The 15000-nt window shown below is 46.0% G+C and overlaps 1 protein-coding gene across 1 annotated transcript in view; it reads right to left on the bottom strand.

Annotated features, from left to right (window-relative positions):
- Window positions 1-8267: 8267 nt before the first annotated feature.
- LOC125292954 (forkhead box protein J3-like) overlaps window positions 8268-15000 on the bottom strand; it is a 46520-nt gene continuing 39787 nt past the window's right edge. Inside the window, exon 13 of the mRNA XM_048240540.1 lies at window positions 8268-10395. Coding sequence (XP_048096497.1) covers window positions 10292-10395 — 104 coding nt within the window. The 3' untranslated portion in view covers window positions 8268-10291. The remainder of the gene's footprint in view (window positions 10396-15000) is intronic.

Genomic DNA, 15000 nt, shown 5'->3' with positions numbered 1-15000 from the left:
TCTACTCTCTCTCTCTCTCTCTCTCTCTCTTTTTCCTCTACTCTCTCTCTCTCTCTCTCTCTCTCTCTTTCCCTCTTTACATTTGCTCACAAGACCCCTTTACTAAAATTCAAACTCATTTATCGGCCAGCGTGTGTGATAACATTTGGCATTTGCATGCAACAAAACAAATGAAATGGTCAACGTTATTAATTACAATACTTGTGTTCTATGTAATACTCTAAATATAATACTGCCCCCACACACACACGCCTCAGAGTTTGATACCCAGCCAAAGATGGGTAAGTGTGGAAGGCTAGTTAGGTAGTTGGGCGTGACCCCCCACCCCCACCCCACTGGAGCCGCTGTTCACTCACGTCCAAATGGCAGGTATAAATTTAGAGCCAACTCTATTAATACAGACACACACACACACACACACACACACACACATACACATGCACACAGACATGCAGGCGAGTTGGCCATGAAACGGCTCAGATCACAGTTTCTGGAGAGGGCAGGATCCCTCCTTACTGTAGACGACAGGATCCTCTTTCCAGTAACACACACACACACACAACCCCTAAACCTCCACCCTAAACAGCTCTTGCCTGGCTCTGCTGGAACACACCCAGATCTACTCTGTCCAGCTATTCTCACACACACACACACACACACACACACACACAAGGCACCAGGCCTTTCACAGGGACTTCACATTCAATCATGCTGTGTCCAAGTCAATGGTGTGCTCTGGGGAGGTGAGTGTGTGTGTGTGTGTGTGTGTGTGTGTGTGTGTGTCTCATGTGGGCCCCCTGGTCTCGCACCCCTACGCTAATGCCACACACACTCCACTTGGTCTCCACACACCCTGGTGTCATGAGTGATTCACAGGGTGGCAAACGAACCAGGAGGAATACAACACACACACACACACTCACATCCTCACAAGTCCCAAAGGAACACAACACAAACACACAATCCCAAGAAGACAACACACACACGCACACGCCCTTATGTAAAACAAAATTCACAAAAAATGGGAGCACAAACCAAAAACACCAACAAACACACACACACACACACACACTTTACATAATAAATAAAAGCATAAGTGTTTTTTGTAGACACACATAAATAAAAAAAAATCCTAAAACTTCAGCAGACAGCACACACACACACACACACACATCTAAAACCACTCCGTGAAGGAGACAGATCTGAATTACGTAACTTGACATAACCAGCAGAACAGCGCCTGCCTCACCGCTCATACACGCACACACACACACACACACACACACACACACACAGATGGAGGTGCAGAGGCAGGGGGAGTGAATGACTAATTGTAAGAGATGAACCATCTTGATTAATCAGGAGAGAGAGAAGAGAGAAGAAAGAGAAGAAAGACAGAGAAAGAGAAGAAAGACAGAGAAAGAGAAGAAAGACAGAGAAAGAGAGACAGAGGGAGAGTGTGGAACTTTGCCACTTACTTGCGCTGGCAACGCTGAGGAAGGGTCCAGCCAGGGCCAGTAGAAGCAGGAGCTGGACTCTCATCTTGGACCTGAGTGTGTGAGCGCGTGTGTGTGAGTATGTGTGTGCGCGTCTCTGCTGAACGTCCCGGACTCTGGGGATGGATAGCGAGCAGCGGTGGCGGTGGCAGAGGCTCCAACGATGCTGCCGGTCGGCGTGAGAGAAAGTAACCTTCTGTGGAGAGCGCTGTCTCTCTCGGTCAGTCCCAGACACACTCCCACACACACAGTCGGTCAGTCGGCAGGACACACACACGCGGCGGGCGGCGCAAGAGAGGAGAGCAGAGCAGTGCTGGGACCTCGTGCACAACACAAGTGTGAAGTGAAGCTCTGTGAGCCGGGGACTGAGAGAGAGGATGGGAGAGAGGAGTGGAGGAGGGTGTGTGTGTGTGTGTGTGTGTGTGTGTGTGCAGAGGGGAAGGGTGGGGGCTGGGCAGCGATGGTTAGGTGATCTCAGCCTTGGTCCTGCCTCTTGTTGCTGATGGGCCTGCCCATGTGTGTGTGTGTGTGTATGTGTGTTTCAGAGAACAACTGAATCAAAACTGCTGTCCAAGAACATACATAAACATACATGTTCTTCTGTGCTCTCCCTCCCTCTCTCTCACACACACACACTCACACACGCTCACACACACACGAGACACAAGACATGGTACACACATGTGCAGTGATGTACATCTGGTTCTTTTCCTGTTGCAGTCGGAAGTCACTGATGAGGAAATGTGCTGGAGATGTCTCTGTAAATACACGCACGCACACACACACACTACAGCAGCAGCACACTATGGTCATGCCAAGAGGTGAAATCCAGAGAGGCCAACTGATCAGTCAGCCGATCTTAAATATATCTTAAATGACATTTTCTGTCAGATTTGTCTGGCATGGAGAGGGCAGCAGTGTAACTAACACTGAGCACAAAGTGTTTTACCATTTGAAACACCTTGAATAAAACTTAACAGAAAAGTTCCAACAGAAACCACTGGTTGAATGAGGAGCGCTGGAGCTGCACTCTTCCTCCCCCTCCTGGTCACAGGCGGAACTGCGGGAACATAATGTTCTTTCCCAGAACAACAGCCGGACTCACAAACGTGCCCCGACTGAGCAAAACGGCGCCTGCGAAGGTCCAGATAATTCATGTGTCCACACATCCCCACCAAGCACATTCTGATCCCAGGGGAACAGTAAGTGTGTGTGTGTGTGTGTGTGTTTGTGTGTGTGTGTGTGTGTGTGTGTCAGTACGTCCCCTGGTTCTCGCCTAATGCATGCTGTGTTTACTGGAGAAGTTGGTAAGATATTAACCTGCTCTGTGTGTGTGTATGTGTGTCGTGTGTGTGTGTGTGTGTGTGTCCCAAAGCTGAGCTTTAGCATCCTTGCTACTCCTAGCAACTAGAGCCAGCTCAGGTCCAGCAGTAGCCCCCGCTCCGCCTCAGGGGCAGATCAGCCTGGGGCAACTAGCAGTGGGGCAGATCAGCCTGGGGCAACTAGCAGTGGGGCAGATCAGCCTGGGGCAACTAGCAATGGGGCAGATCAACCTGGGGCAACTAGCAGGGGGCAGATCATACCGGCAGGGCAGTTTGTGGGGAGGTGGGGAGGACTAAAGTGCCCTGGTGGATGCCACATTAGGTGTGTGCACCCTGCCTGTGTCCAGGCCATCCTGTCTGACTTTACACTCGGGGGTCTGCTCAGGAAGGCCTGCAGGCACACACACACACACACACACACACTCAATTCACCTCATCTGCATTCACTCTGGGGTCTGTTGAGGAAGCCCTGCAGGCACACACACACACACACACACACACACACACACAAACAAACAGAAATACAAGGATACACAGAACTCACTTAATATACCGATCACTCCTCACTAACACACACACACACATACACTGAAAGATTCACACCATCTTGTCAGCATTCACAGAGGTCCACACTGTCAAGCAGCATACTGGTAATTACATCACACATACTCACACACACACACACACACACACACACACACACACACACACAAACACAGACATATACACATACACACACATTTCCAGTACCCACACACAAACCCCACACAATACTCTCAACCCATTACACACACCACACACACACACGTGCACTTACGCAGACACACACACACACACACACACACACACACACATTCTCACACCTCCAACACCAGCACCCCTGTGTTGCTGAGAGACGGATCACTAGCGGGTGGGGGGTTAGAAGAAGAAAAGAAACAGAGAGAGAGAGAGAGTGTGTGTGGTGTGTGAGGAGGGGGCTATACTGGACCGATGTTCTGAGAGAGAGAGAGAGAGAGTGTGTGGTGTGTGAGGAGGGGGCTATACTGGACCGATGTTCTGAGAGAGAGAGAGAGAGAGAGAGAGAGAGAGAGTGTGTGTGGTGTGTGAGGAGGGGGCTATACTGGACCGATGTTCTGAGAGAGAGAGAGAGAGAGAGTGTGTGGTGTGTGAGGAGGGGGCTATACTGGACCGATGTTCTGAGAGAGAGAGAGAGAGAGAGAGAGAGAGTGTGTGGTGTGTGAGGAGGGGGCTATACTGGACCGATGTTCTGAGAGAGAGAGAGAGAGAGAGGTGTGTGGTGTGTGAGGAGGGGTGGAACTGGGATGTTCTGAGAGAGAGAGAGAGAGAGAGAGAGAGAGAGAGAGAGAGAGAGTGGTGTGTGGGTGTGAGGAGGGGGCTATACTGGACCCATGTTCTGAGAGAGAGAGAGAGAGAGAGAGAGAGAGAGAGGGAGAGGAGAGTGTGTGGTGTGTGAGGAGGGGGCTATACCGGGACCGACGTTCTGAGAGAGAGAGAGAGAGAGAGAGAGAGAGAGAGAGAGAGAGAGAGAGAGAGAGTGTGTGTGGTGTGAGGAGGGGGCTATACTGGACCGATGTTCTGAGAGAGAGAGAGAGAGAGAGAGAGAGAGAGAGAGAGAGAGAGAGAGAGAGTGTGTGTGGTGTGTGAGGAGGGGGCTATACTGGACCGATGTTCTGAGAGAGAGAGAGAGAGAGAGAGAGAGAGAGAGAGAGAGAGAGAGAGAGAGAGTGTGTGTGGTGTGTGAGGAGGGGGCTATACTGGACCGATGTTCTGAGAGAGAGAGAGAGAGAGAGAGAGAGAGAGAGAGAGAGAGAGAGAGAGAGAGAGAGAGAGTGTGTGTGGTGTGTGAGGAGGGGGCTATTCCACCTGTGGCCAGAGTTCTACACAAAAGCCTCTTTCTCTGTGCAGTGTGCTGACTGCTCCAGACGTCTCCAGACACGGAAACACTCGGAACAACGCAGAACAACACGGAACCACTCGGAACAGAATGCAGAACATCTAACTACTCAGAACAGAACGGAGAACAACATTGATCTACTCGGAACAGAACAGAGAACAGAGAGCTGCTCTAAACAGAATGCAGAACAGGATTAGATTAGATTAGATTCAACATAATTGTCATTGTGCAGAGTACAAGTACAAAGATAACAAAATGAGACAATAGTACAATACTACCTGTTAAGAACTGGACCGATGTACTGTAGGCCCAGCCTTGAGAGAGAGAGAGAGAGAGAGAGAGAGAGAGAGAGAGAGAGCAGGAAGAGGGAAAGAGAGATGGAGAGGGTGAGAGAGAAGGGAGAGAGAAAGAGAGATGGAGAGTGAGAGAGAGAAAAAGAGAGATGGAGAGACTAAGGGAAGGGGGAGAGAAAGAAAGATGGAGAGAAAAGATAGTGAGAGAGAAAGAGAGATAAAGAGAGTGAGGGAAAGAGAAGGGAGAAAGAGGGACGAAGGGTGAATGAGAGTGAGAGAGAAAGAAAGATGGAGTGAGAGAGAGAATGGAGAGAGTGAGAGAAGGGAGTGAGAAAGAGAGATGGAGAGAGAAAGTATTCAAGCTACTTATTGTCTGTGCATGAGTTCTGTGTGTGCCAGAGAAAGAAAGTGTGTGTGTGTGTGTGACTGTGTGTGGTAAGAGTATGGTGTGAGAGTGAGGAGGTGACAAGCTTTTACATGCAGTGCAACACAAATCCTGTACGCACACACACACACGCTTTCTGAAAGTTATGAATGAAGAACAGAGGCAAAGACCAGGCTCATGAAGAGAAACCACGACTCTTTAATGAACACTTAAACACTGACAGGGGAGCCTCCATATGAGGGAAGATATTATCTCTCTCTCTCACACACACACACACTCCACACTCACACACATGACACAGAAGATATTCTCTCTCACACACACACACACACACACTTGCACTCACACACATGACACAGAAGATATTCTCTGTCACACACACACACATTCACATTCAATCACATGACACAGAAGCAGAGGCATTTGATCACATGTATATGTATTTATACACAAAACAGAGATATATACAGACTGTTCTAGGCTCTGACGGAACACTGATACAGCACCCTCTGTCTCCCCCTGCAGGACAGACATGGCATTACACAACATAGAAGCACAGCCACGCAGGAGAACTGAGGTGTGTGCAGGAGCAGCAAGGTGTGTGTGTGTGTGTGAATGATACAATGACCATAAGCGTTATTAACAATAGTAATCATCATATTTCCATCCATTTATTTGGGAAAAAAGAAGTCTGATTTTTGTTTTTGAAAAGCTTCAGATTTGTTTCTGTACATACTGTTTAAAAACAATGAGAACTTTCTTTCCAATATGGCAAACTGTGGTAGCCTACATGTTCATGAACAATATAAAACAGTTTCCAACAAAGATTCTAGAGCGGAGCGGAGTGGAGCACTCTAGAATCGTTAGTTTCCATACTCTTCCAACCCTTTCCATTTCCCACACTGCCGGAAGGACACTCATAGAACAGCAAGTGAGTGAGACCATCCTCTCACATAGAAACATGTACGTGTGCAAAACCAGCACCTTTTCTCCCTCCTGTGCACCTGACGCCACACACACACACACACACACACACACACACACACCCAACTTACACGTACTCTAACAATCAGTCAGACTATCACACACACACACACACACGGGCGAATTATGAACTTTCAGGCCCCTGGGCCCAGATGTATTAAGGGCCCCCCATTTATTGTCGTATACTGTATGTGGGAGGGGGAGTTTGGGGATCCTCCCCCAGAAAATTTTTAATTTTTTTGATGTGATTTCCTGTATTCTGGTGCATTTTGGGGATGGCCAATACTAAATTCAATCAGATTCATAGTCTACATCCTGATTTGTTGATATTGAGGCAATGATTCCATGCAAAGGCTTGGGCTTCAGGGCCCCCTGACCCCTTGGGCCCCTGGGCCTGGTAGGCCCGTGCAGTAATCCATCCCTGCACACACACAAACCAGGGTTGTGCAAAAATCCAGAATTTAATTGAAACTGGCTCTTAAGTTCCAATTCAATTCTTGAATTTCACTTGCATTTCAATTGAAGTAGCAAACAGGAAGCAGAATTGCAATTCAAATTTTGCACAACCCTGACACACGCACACCTTAAACATACTCTAACAGTCAGTCAGACTATCACACGCATGCACGCACGCACACACAGACACTCACTCACTCACTCACACACTCACAAACACACGCGTGAACCTACACACTCACAAACAGCCTGCAGTTCAGTGCACTGATCCAGGGCCCTTAGTAGGTTCCTAAAGTTTGATCATCACTAAGAACGGTCCTTGGTTGGTTCCTAAAGTCTGATTATCACTAAGAAGGACCCTTGGTTGGTTCCTAGAGTTTGATCATCACTAAGAAGGGTCCTTGGTTGGTTCCTAGAGTTTGATCCTCACTAAGAAGGGTCCTTAGTTGCTTCCTGGAGTTAGATCCTCAGTAAAAAGGGTGCGGCATCAGTGAGAGCTGACTCCAGCCCTGCAGCTGCTAAATCTGTCCTGCTCTTCTACAGCCTGAGGGCTCCCCTTACTGGTCTGGGGCCAAACTTGCCCTTTCAGCAGGCATACTCACATGTTAGCCCCACACACACACACACACACACAGACACACATACACACACACACACACCAAAATCTGCCTGTACACTCACAACTTCACATGCACTCACCCTCACACACACACCCCATCCACATTAACAATGAATGATCAAAACCACACACGTCATCAGAAACATTGGTAAGTAACTAACCCAATTGATGCTCCATATTCAACAGTATGTACTACCGTAACTGTGACTGTTTGAGTGTGTGAGAGAGACTGGCCGGGTTTGTGTCTATGTGTATATGTGTGTGTGTATATGTGTATATGTGTGTGTGTGTGTGTGTGTGTGTGTGTGTGTGTGTGTGTGTGTGTGTGTGTGTGTGTGTGTGTGTGTGTGTATGTGTGTGTGTGTGTGTGTATGTGTGTGTGTGTGTGTGTGTGTGTGTGTGTGGTTTTGACTGTGGCTGACGCAGCTCCTCTGGTGTTTGTTTTGGTTAGTCATCGTCTAGACAGCAGGCTGTGGCTCACTACCTCCACAAAGTTAGAAACACACACACACACACACACACACACACACATACTCACCCACACACAACTCTGTCTCTTTCTGCTCCTCTTAAACGCACATCATAATAACCATCCAATTACAAGCAAGCTTCTTGGGAGGTCAACACTGCTGAGCCAATGATTACTAATTCTGATCTACGCTGTCACTCTCCATCTCTCCTTCTTGCCTCTGATTGGTCAGTGGTGGGTGCAGCAGTGGGTTGTAACAGAGAGCACAGAACACAGGACACAGGTACCCATAACCCCCTGCTCCCCCTCTCCAATCTCACTACCCATAACCCCCTGCTCCCCCTCTCCAATCTCACTACCCATAACCCCCTGCTCCCCTTCTCCAATCTCACTACCCATAACCCTTTATTCTCAAACAGACATTGGAGTGTATGTAGTGCCTGCTGTAAACACACTTCATCTGGTGTGTGTGTGTGTGTGTGTGTGTGTGTGTCTGTGTGTGTGTGTGTCTGTGTACATCTGAGTGAGTGAGTATACATGAGCACGCATCTGTGTATGTGTAGGCGTCGTTGAGGGAATGTGTGTGAATGTGGAAGTGTGAGTGTGTGTGTGTGTGAGGGGTGAAACCTGACGTCAGTTGTGACAGAGCTGAATACCAGTAGCATTAGCTGTAGTCCTCCAGCTGCCAGCTGCTCCTTGCCTGCCTAGACCAGAGCTTCTCACAGCAGCTCCCTTTCCTTAGAGAACCACACCCAACACACACACACACACACACACACACACACACACACACAACCTCTACACACACCAACAAAATATCTCCCTCAACACTTGGCCGAAGACCGTCAACGCACATACACACACGCACACACACACATACACGCAATCTCTGCCTCAAAACCCAGCTAGACACACACACACACACATTCTCACTCATATATGCACGCACGCACGCACGCACGCACACACACACACACACACACACACACACAAATACACACACACACACAAATACACACACACATACACACAGATCAGACAGCCACACCCAATCTCTGCCTTCAACTTTTGGCACAAAACAGTCAGCGTCCAGCATACACACATACACATACACATACACACATACACACACACACAGCCTTTGCCCTAGACCCAACACACTGCACGTCCACTCAGAGGTCAGTAGCGCTCACACACATCCGTCTTTCTGACAGGTGCTGGGGTCAGCAGCACAGAAACTCAATCCTAACAGTGACGAGGAGATCAGGCCTGGCTAGTGTGTGTGTGTGTGTGTCTATCACAGCAGAACCAATTGGGTCTAAACAGCACTTCAAACATTGTGTTTTTAATCACACTCTGGGTCTGTCCATGGTCTCTCTCACACAAACACACACATACACACACACACACACACTCTCACACACACACTCACACACACACACACTGTAACGTAACTCTTCACTTACATACCCAGTTTAGCACTCTCTCTGGTCTAAAGACCATCTGGAGGATTCAACTCTTCCAAAATACACACTCACACACACATCAACACTAAACCTCGCTTTGCCCTGCACACACAAACACACAAACACACACACACACACATTTATTTTCTGCCTCGAACTGGTAAATGCTAATGTTGCAAATAGCTATTTTCTCTCTCTCGTTTAAACACACACACACACACACACACACACACACACACACACACACACACAAGCCAAGTTTCACCAATAAGTGATAGTAAAGCAGATTGCATGATTCAAATGGCAGTTACAAGAGGGGACAAAAGAAAACGCAACACAAGAGAAATCACTCACATTCCAACACAACAACGGAGTACAAAGAGGATATTCTAATATGATTGTCAGCAAACAAACTCTCGCTATCTTCTCCTGATAAGACCGGCAGGCCATCTTCAGGGGGCGGAGCTTGTGGCATTGCCTGCACAGGATTGGCTTCTCTGTGACAGGAGTAGAAGTTCTGAGGGTAGGGGGTGTGGTTCATCGAATACCCCCCCCCCCCCCCCCCCCTCTTAAAGGTGCCACCCCCAAGCCTTAAATAATAGAGTCCCAGTCAAACGATGGAGTCCCAGTCAAACGATAGAGTCCAGTCAAACAATAGAGTCCCAGTCAAACGATAGAGTCCAGTCAAACAATAGAGTCCAGTCAAACGATAGAGTCCAGTCAAACGAACGATAGAGTCCCAGTCAAACGATAGAGTCCAAGATTCCAGTCAAACGATAGAGTCCAGTCAAACGATAGAGTCCAGTCAAACGATAGAGTCCCAGTCAAACGATAGAGTCCAAGAGTCCAGTCAAACGATAGAGTCCAGTCAAACAATAGAGTCCAGTCAAACGATAGAGTCCCAGTCGAAGTCATCCTGGATGTCGTCGGCGGGGGGGCGGCGGAGAGAGAAGTTTCCTGCAGACATCATACGCTGCTGGTGTCCCACACCTGTGGACGTACAAACAGAGATGTGCTACCAGCTAAACACAGTGGGACATTGGCTCTATAGCTAGCTTAGCCACTTTTAATAGTTTAACATGGCTTTAAATGCGCTACTAGCTAAACACAGTGGGGCATTGGCTCTATAGCTAGCTGAGCCACTTTTAATAGTTTAACATGGCTTCAAATGCGCCACCAGCTAAACACAGTGGGGGCATTGGCTCTACAGTGGGCAGTGCTTCGACTTGGCCAGCTTCCTCAAGAGTCGCCTGGGCTGATGGGATGCTGCATCACGCAACTTTAATTTGTATTTTTCCAGTGGCTGCAACGACGCTGCAACCACCGGCAGAGGTCTCAAGTGAGCAGGGTGTGTCGTAAAAAGAAATGGAGCTGGAAAACCCTACACAGACTTCACTACAGACTTTAGCAGACTGGTTTAGAAATAATTTAATAGCCAGAAATATGCCTGCCCTGCCCTAATAAAGAAATATTTGGTTAACGGCGAGTGAATCCGTTTGCAGCCAGAAGAAACGCATGAGGACAAATTAAACATTCTGGTTTTCTCCGAGTGCAACAATGATAGACAGACATCATTTGGACAAAATATAGAGCATATTAACCTCCGTTGCTCAGCCAAATGCCTTCCTGTTACGGCCCTGTTATCAATGGAGTTACAGGCGATAAACGATTTTTTTATTTATTTATTTTTTTTTTTTTATATTAAACGATTAGCGTTTATTTTTTGATTATTAAAGAGTGTTTTTCATTTAAAGGCTTGACCCGGTGCTTATTCAGAAGAGCATTTAGTGCTCTCCCAATCCCAGACGTTCACATTGCATGTTTGTTTGTAATGGATGCAACCGCGAGATACGCTTGTCATAGGTGCCGATACCGTGGGTGCTCCGTCTCTTGGGCACCCACTGAAAACATCGAGCACCCACGTGCCAGCTTACAGTCCCGCTAAATTTACATTAATTTAAAATCAAACATCGCAGTTTATGTTAAATTCAGCATCTCTCATAATGTGATTGGATATGTTGCTGTCAATTCCCTACTCCATATACTAACCACCAATGAGAGCGCGACTGTGCTTTATGATTGTTGGCTTCTGATGGTATCTTGCTAATTCACTGAACTGCATTAGGTGACACAAATGGTATTGCCTTTATCTTATAACTCCTTGTCTGAGCGACTACCAGGCCTATACATACAGACCTTACATGTCTTTTGTCCGAAAGTGGCTGTAATGTAGCCGAAAGTGCTCATGGTGTATGAAAAGCGACTTCAAACCGCCTAAAACAACTTGTTTGTGAATGTCTGACAACTGCTGCAGCGCATGCACATAAAAAGGAAACCAGTAGGTGGAGAAACCAGAAGGCACACAACACCGAACGATTTTAAGGCTATCAAGCATAGGCTACTCAATGGTGCTATTTCACACGCATTATAGCGACCCCCACTCACCGGGTTAGGTGGAAGGTGTTAATAGGCGATTGGTGTAGCCTACAGTGGACTAGGGCTGTCAAAATTGCTCAAAAATGACGTTCAATATCCCTCTAAAAATAAACACATGTATTCAATATATTGGAATATCTAGGCTATATTATTTGGCGATTATGTCAGTGACGCCGCATCATGTCATCTGTTTTAACTTTTTGTATGGTTATTGCTTGACAGAGGGGAAGCAGCTTTCAGCCATGGCATTTCCTAATTCACCTGACACTGATATTCAAAATGTTGAAACTATTTTAGCATAGCCTATAAGCAGTTTAATTAAATGTAATGTTAGTTTTAAACAAACGGGCTACTTGGTGAGACTTGGCCACGCTTTTATGTCTCCTTCTTGCAAACTAGGCCTATAGCCCAACCATTTCGCCTTCAAAAAATAACAACTTGCCAGATATGCCTTCATATCTTTGAGCTTCATTCAGCATTTTGTTCTTCCACTGGAAATGACTCTTCTACATTTGCTGCCTGCTGCATCCTTTCTGTTTGTATTGTTTAGAAAAATGTTTGACGTCTTGAGTTAATGCATTAAACATTGTTTGCTGGTAACCAGCCACAAATAGCCTACAGATTCTTGCGCGTGCATTACATTTCTCTATTCTCTCCAAAATGTGCCCGTTCTATAGGCTGGCCAAGTCGTGAATTCTGCGGCATAAAGCAGATGTATTTGTTTATTGTACAGAAAAATAAAAATAACCTGTCAAGCAGTCAATTGACTACATTGCAGTCAATAAGTAGGGCAAATTAGCCTACGAAACCAGAACGTGGGTCATAGTTGTCTAAGCCTCTGCTGTGAGGCTAAACCCATAAACAAAGACGCATTGATATCTGCAATAGAGTTTTTTTGGCGAAACAAGCTCACAGCCAAACGAGTCATAGCACTGAAGGGAGAGGCAACTGGCATGTGATCTCCCCATGGGCCAATGGATGTACAAGTTTTCTCCTGTGCCTACGATATTTAATCCAGTGTTTTGTCAAGTTGCAAAATGCTATTCGTTTTAACTAATTTTTATGATAGTATGAAGTACTCTTTTTATAGGGTACTATCTTAATTGCTTTATACTCAATACTTGACCAATGGCTATTGCATCTGTCTATTGAAAGTGAGAATGTGGCATGTGATCTACTGTGTAGGCTTCATAAAATAAAATAAACAGATTGCTAATGGCCTACAAGCTGCTCTGGGGTGCGTTTCCGCATAACCACGGAGGTTAGCTTTTTTACTAACAGGATGCATCTACTAACAACTAACCAACATGTAAGTTACGACTGTTTCCCCAAAACTGTCGTGATTTTACATAGTACTGTTAGTTTGGACCATGATAGTTTCCAAACTTCAGTAGTCTGGACTAAGGTGGTTAATGACGTTTTAGTAGCACGTGAACGGGCACCTGCACATACTTCTGTGGCGCATTGCATTAAGGCCGGCAGATGACAGCCGCCGTTGCACAGCAGTTACCAGTCCCTTGTCCAAGAGTTCGAATATGGGTTAAGATTTTGACAACAACATTGACATCGTTGTTTACCTAAGTTTATCTTTTGTGCAGATCATATTATCAAAATCAGAATCAGCCTTCTTGGCTTGGTTTTATGAAACTAACATGGACCCCCATGAAAATCAAAGAAATCATGAAAATCATTCTCAGCTGACTCAAAAGCGCGCACCACCTTTTTTTGTTATCTGCAGGTGTGTGACTTACTTACGCACGTGCACATGGCTGCAAATTGACTTTAATTTATGTATTTTCTGCCTTGGGCATTTTAAAATATGGATGTATGGTGGTTAGAAGTGTAAATATCAATTAGAAACCTAAATATATTTATAATTATTAATTTGCAAACAAATAACTGGCGCCAGTGACGTCTTTGACATGAAGATCCCTGAACTATGCTTCTACTAGCATTCTACCACAGGTCGAGAGGTGTAGTTGTAACTACACAACTTTACAATAGTGGTTGCGAACGCTCGATTTGCTACTATGGTTTTGGGAAACACTAACGTAGTGTAACGATGCATTGACTATGTAAGTTCCAAATATGAATGTAATTCCATGCATAAAGCAGATGTATTTGTTTATTGTACAGAAAATAAAAATGACATGTCAAGCAGTCAATTGACTACATTGCAGTCAAGAAGTAGGGCAAATTAATTTTTAAACCAAAACGTGGGTCATAGTTGTCTAAGCCTCTATAGCGTAGCCTGTTAAAAAGCGCAGAGAAGCCTACCCAAGGCTACAGATTAATTCTGAACAGTTATTTCTCTACTGGCTCCAATTATCACACCACTGTTTTGATTTATGAAGGCGTTAACACAACACTGACAATAATGTAGACAGCAAATTTCGATTTCGATTTAAGCATACGCCGTGTAGTCAAGCCTTAAGCCATACCCAAGTAGCCTAAATCGAGGTAAATCGAGCTTTTTCAGAAGGGGGGCAGGCAGAGCGATGTACAGTGGCAGAGCCGACGACAGTGGCTGAAAGTGGTACTAAAGCTTCACGCAGCTTCACTGCGTAATGTCGCAACTGAAGTGGCCATTTGAAAGCGATGCCCACTGTATAGCTTAGCCACTTTTAAGAGTTTAACATGGCTTCAAATGCGCCATCAGCTTAACACAGTGGGGCATTGCCTCTATAGCTAGCTTAGCCACTTTTAATAGTTTAACATGGCTTTAAATGCCCTACCAGCTAAACACAGTGGGGCATTGGCTCTATAGCTAGCTTAGCCCCTTTTAATAGTTTAACATGGCTTCAAATGTGCTACTAGCTAAACACAGTGGGGCATTGGCTCTATAGCTAGCTTAGCCACTTTTAATAGTTTAACATGGCTTCAAATGCGCTACCAGCTCAAAACAGTGAGGCATTGGCTCTATAGGTAGCTTAGCCACTTTTAAGAGTTTATCATGGCTTCAAATGCGCTATCAGCTCAACACAGTGGGGCATTGGCTCTATACTGTAGCTAGCTTAGCCACTTTTAAGAGTTTAACATGGCTTTAAATGCGCTACTAGCTAAACGTAATGGGGCACTTGCTCTATAACTAGCTTGGCCATTTGAGGTGTCATTAGCACCTCTGGTTTAATTTATTTTAGCTTGTGTGTGTGTGTGTGT

Source organism: Alosa alosa, chromosome 4 (genome assembly GCF_017589495.1).
Source record: "Alosa alosa isolate M-15738 ecotype Scorff River chromosome 4, AALO_Geno_1.1, whole genome shotgun sequence".
Classification (NCBI taxonomy): domain Eukaryota; kingdom Metazoa; phylum Chordata; class Actinopteri; order Clupeiformes; family Clupeidae; genus Alosa; species Alosa alosa.
This window is presented reverse-complemented; position numbering and strand designations above follow the sequence as displayed.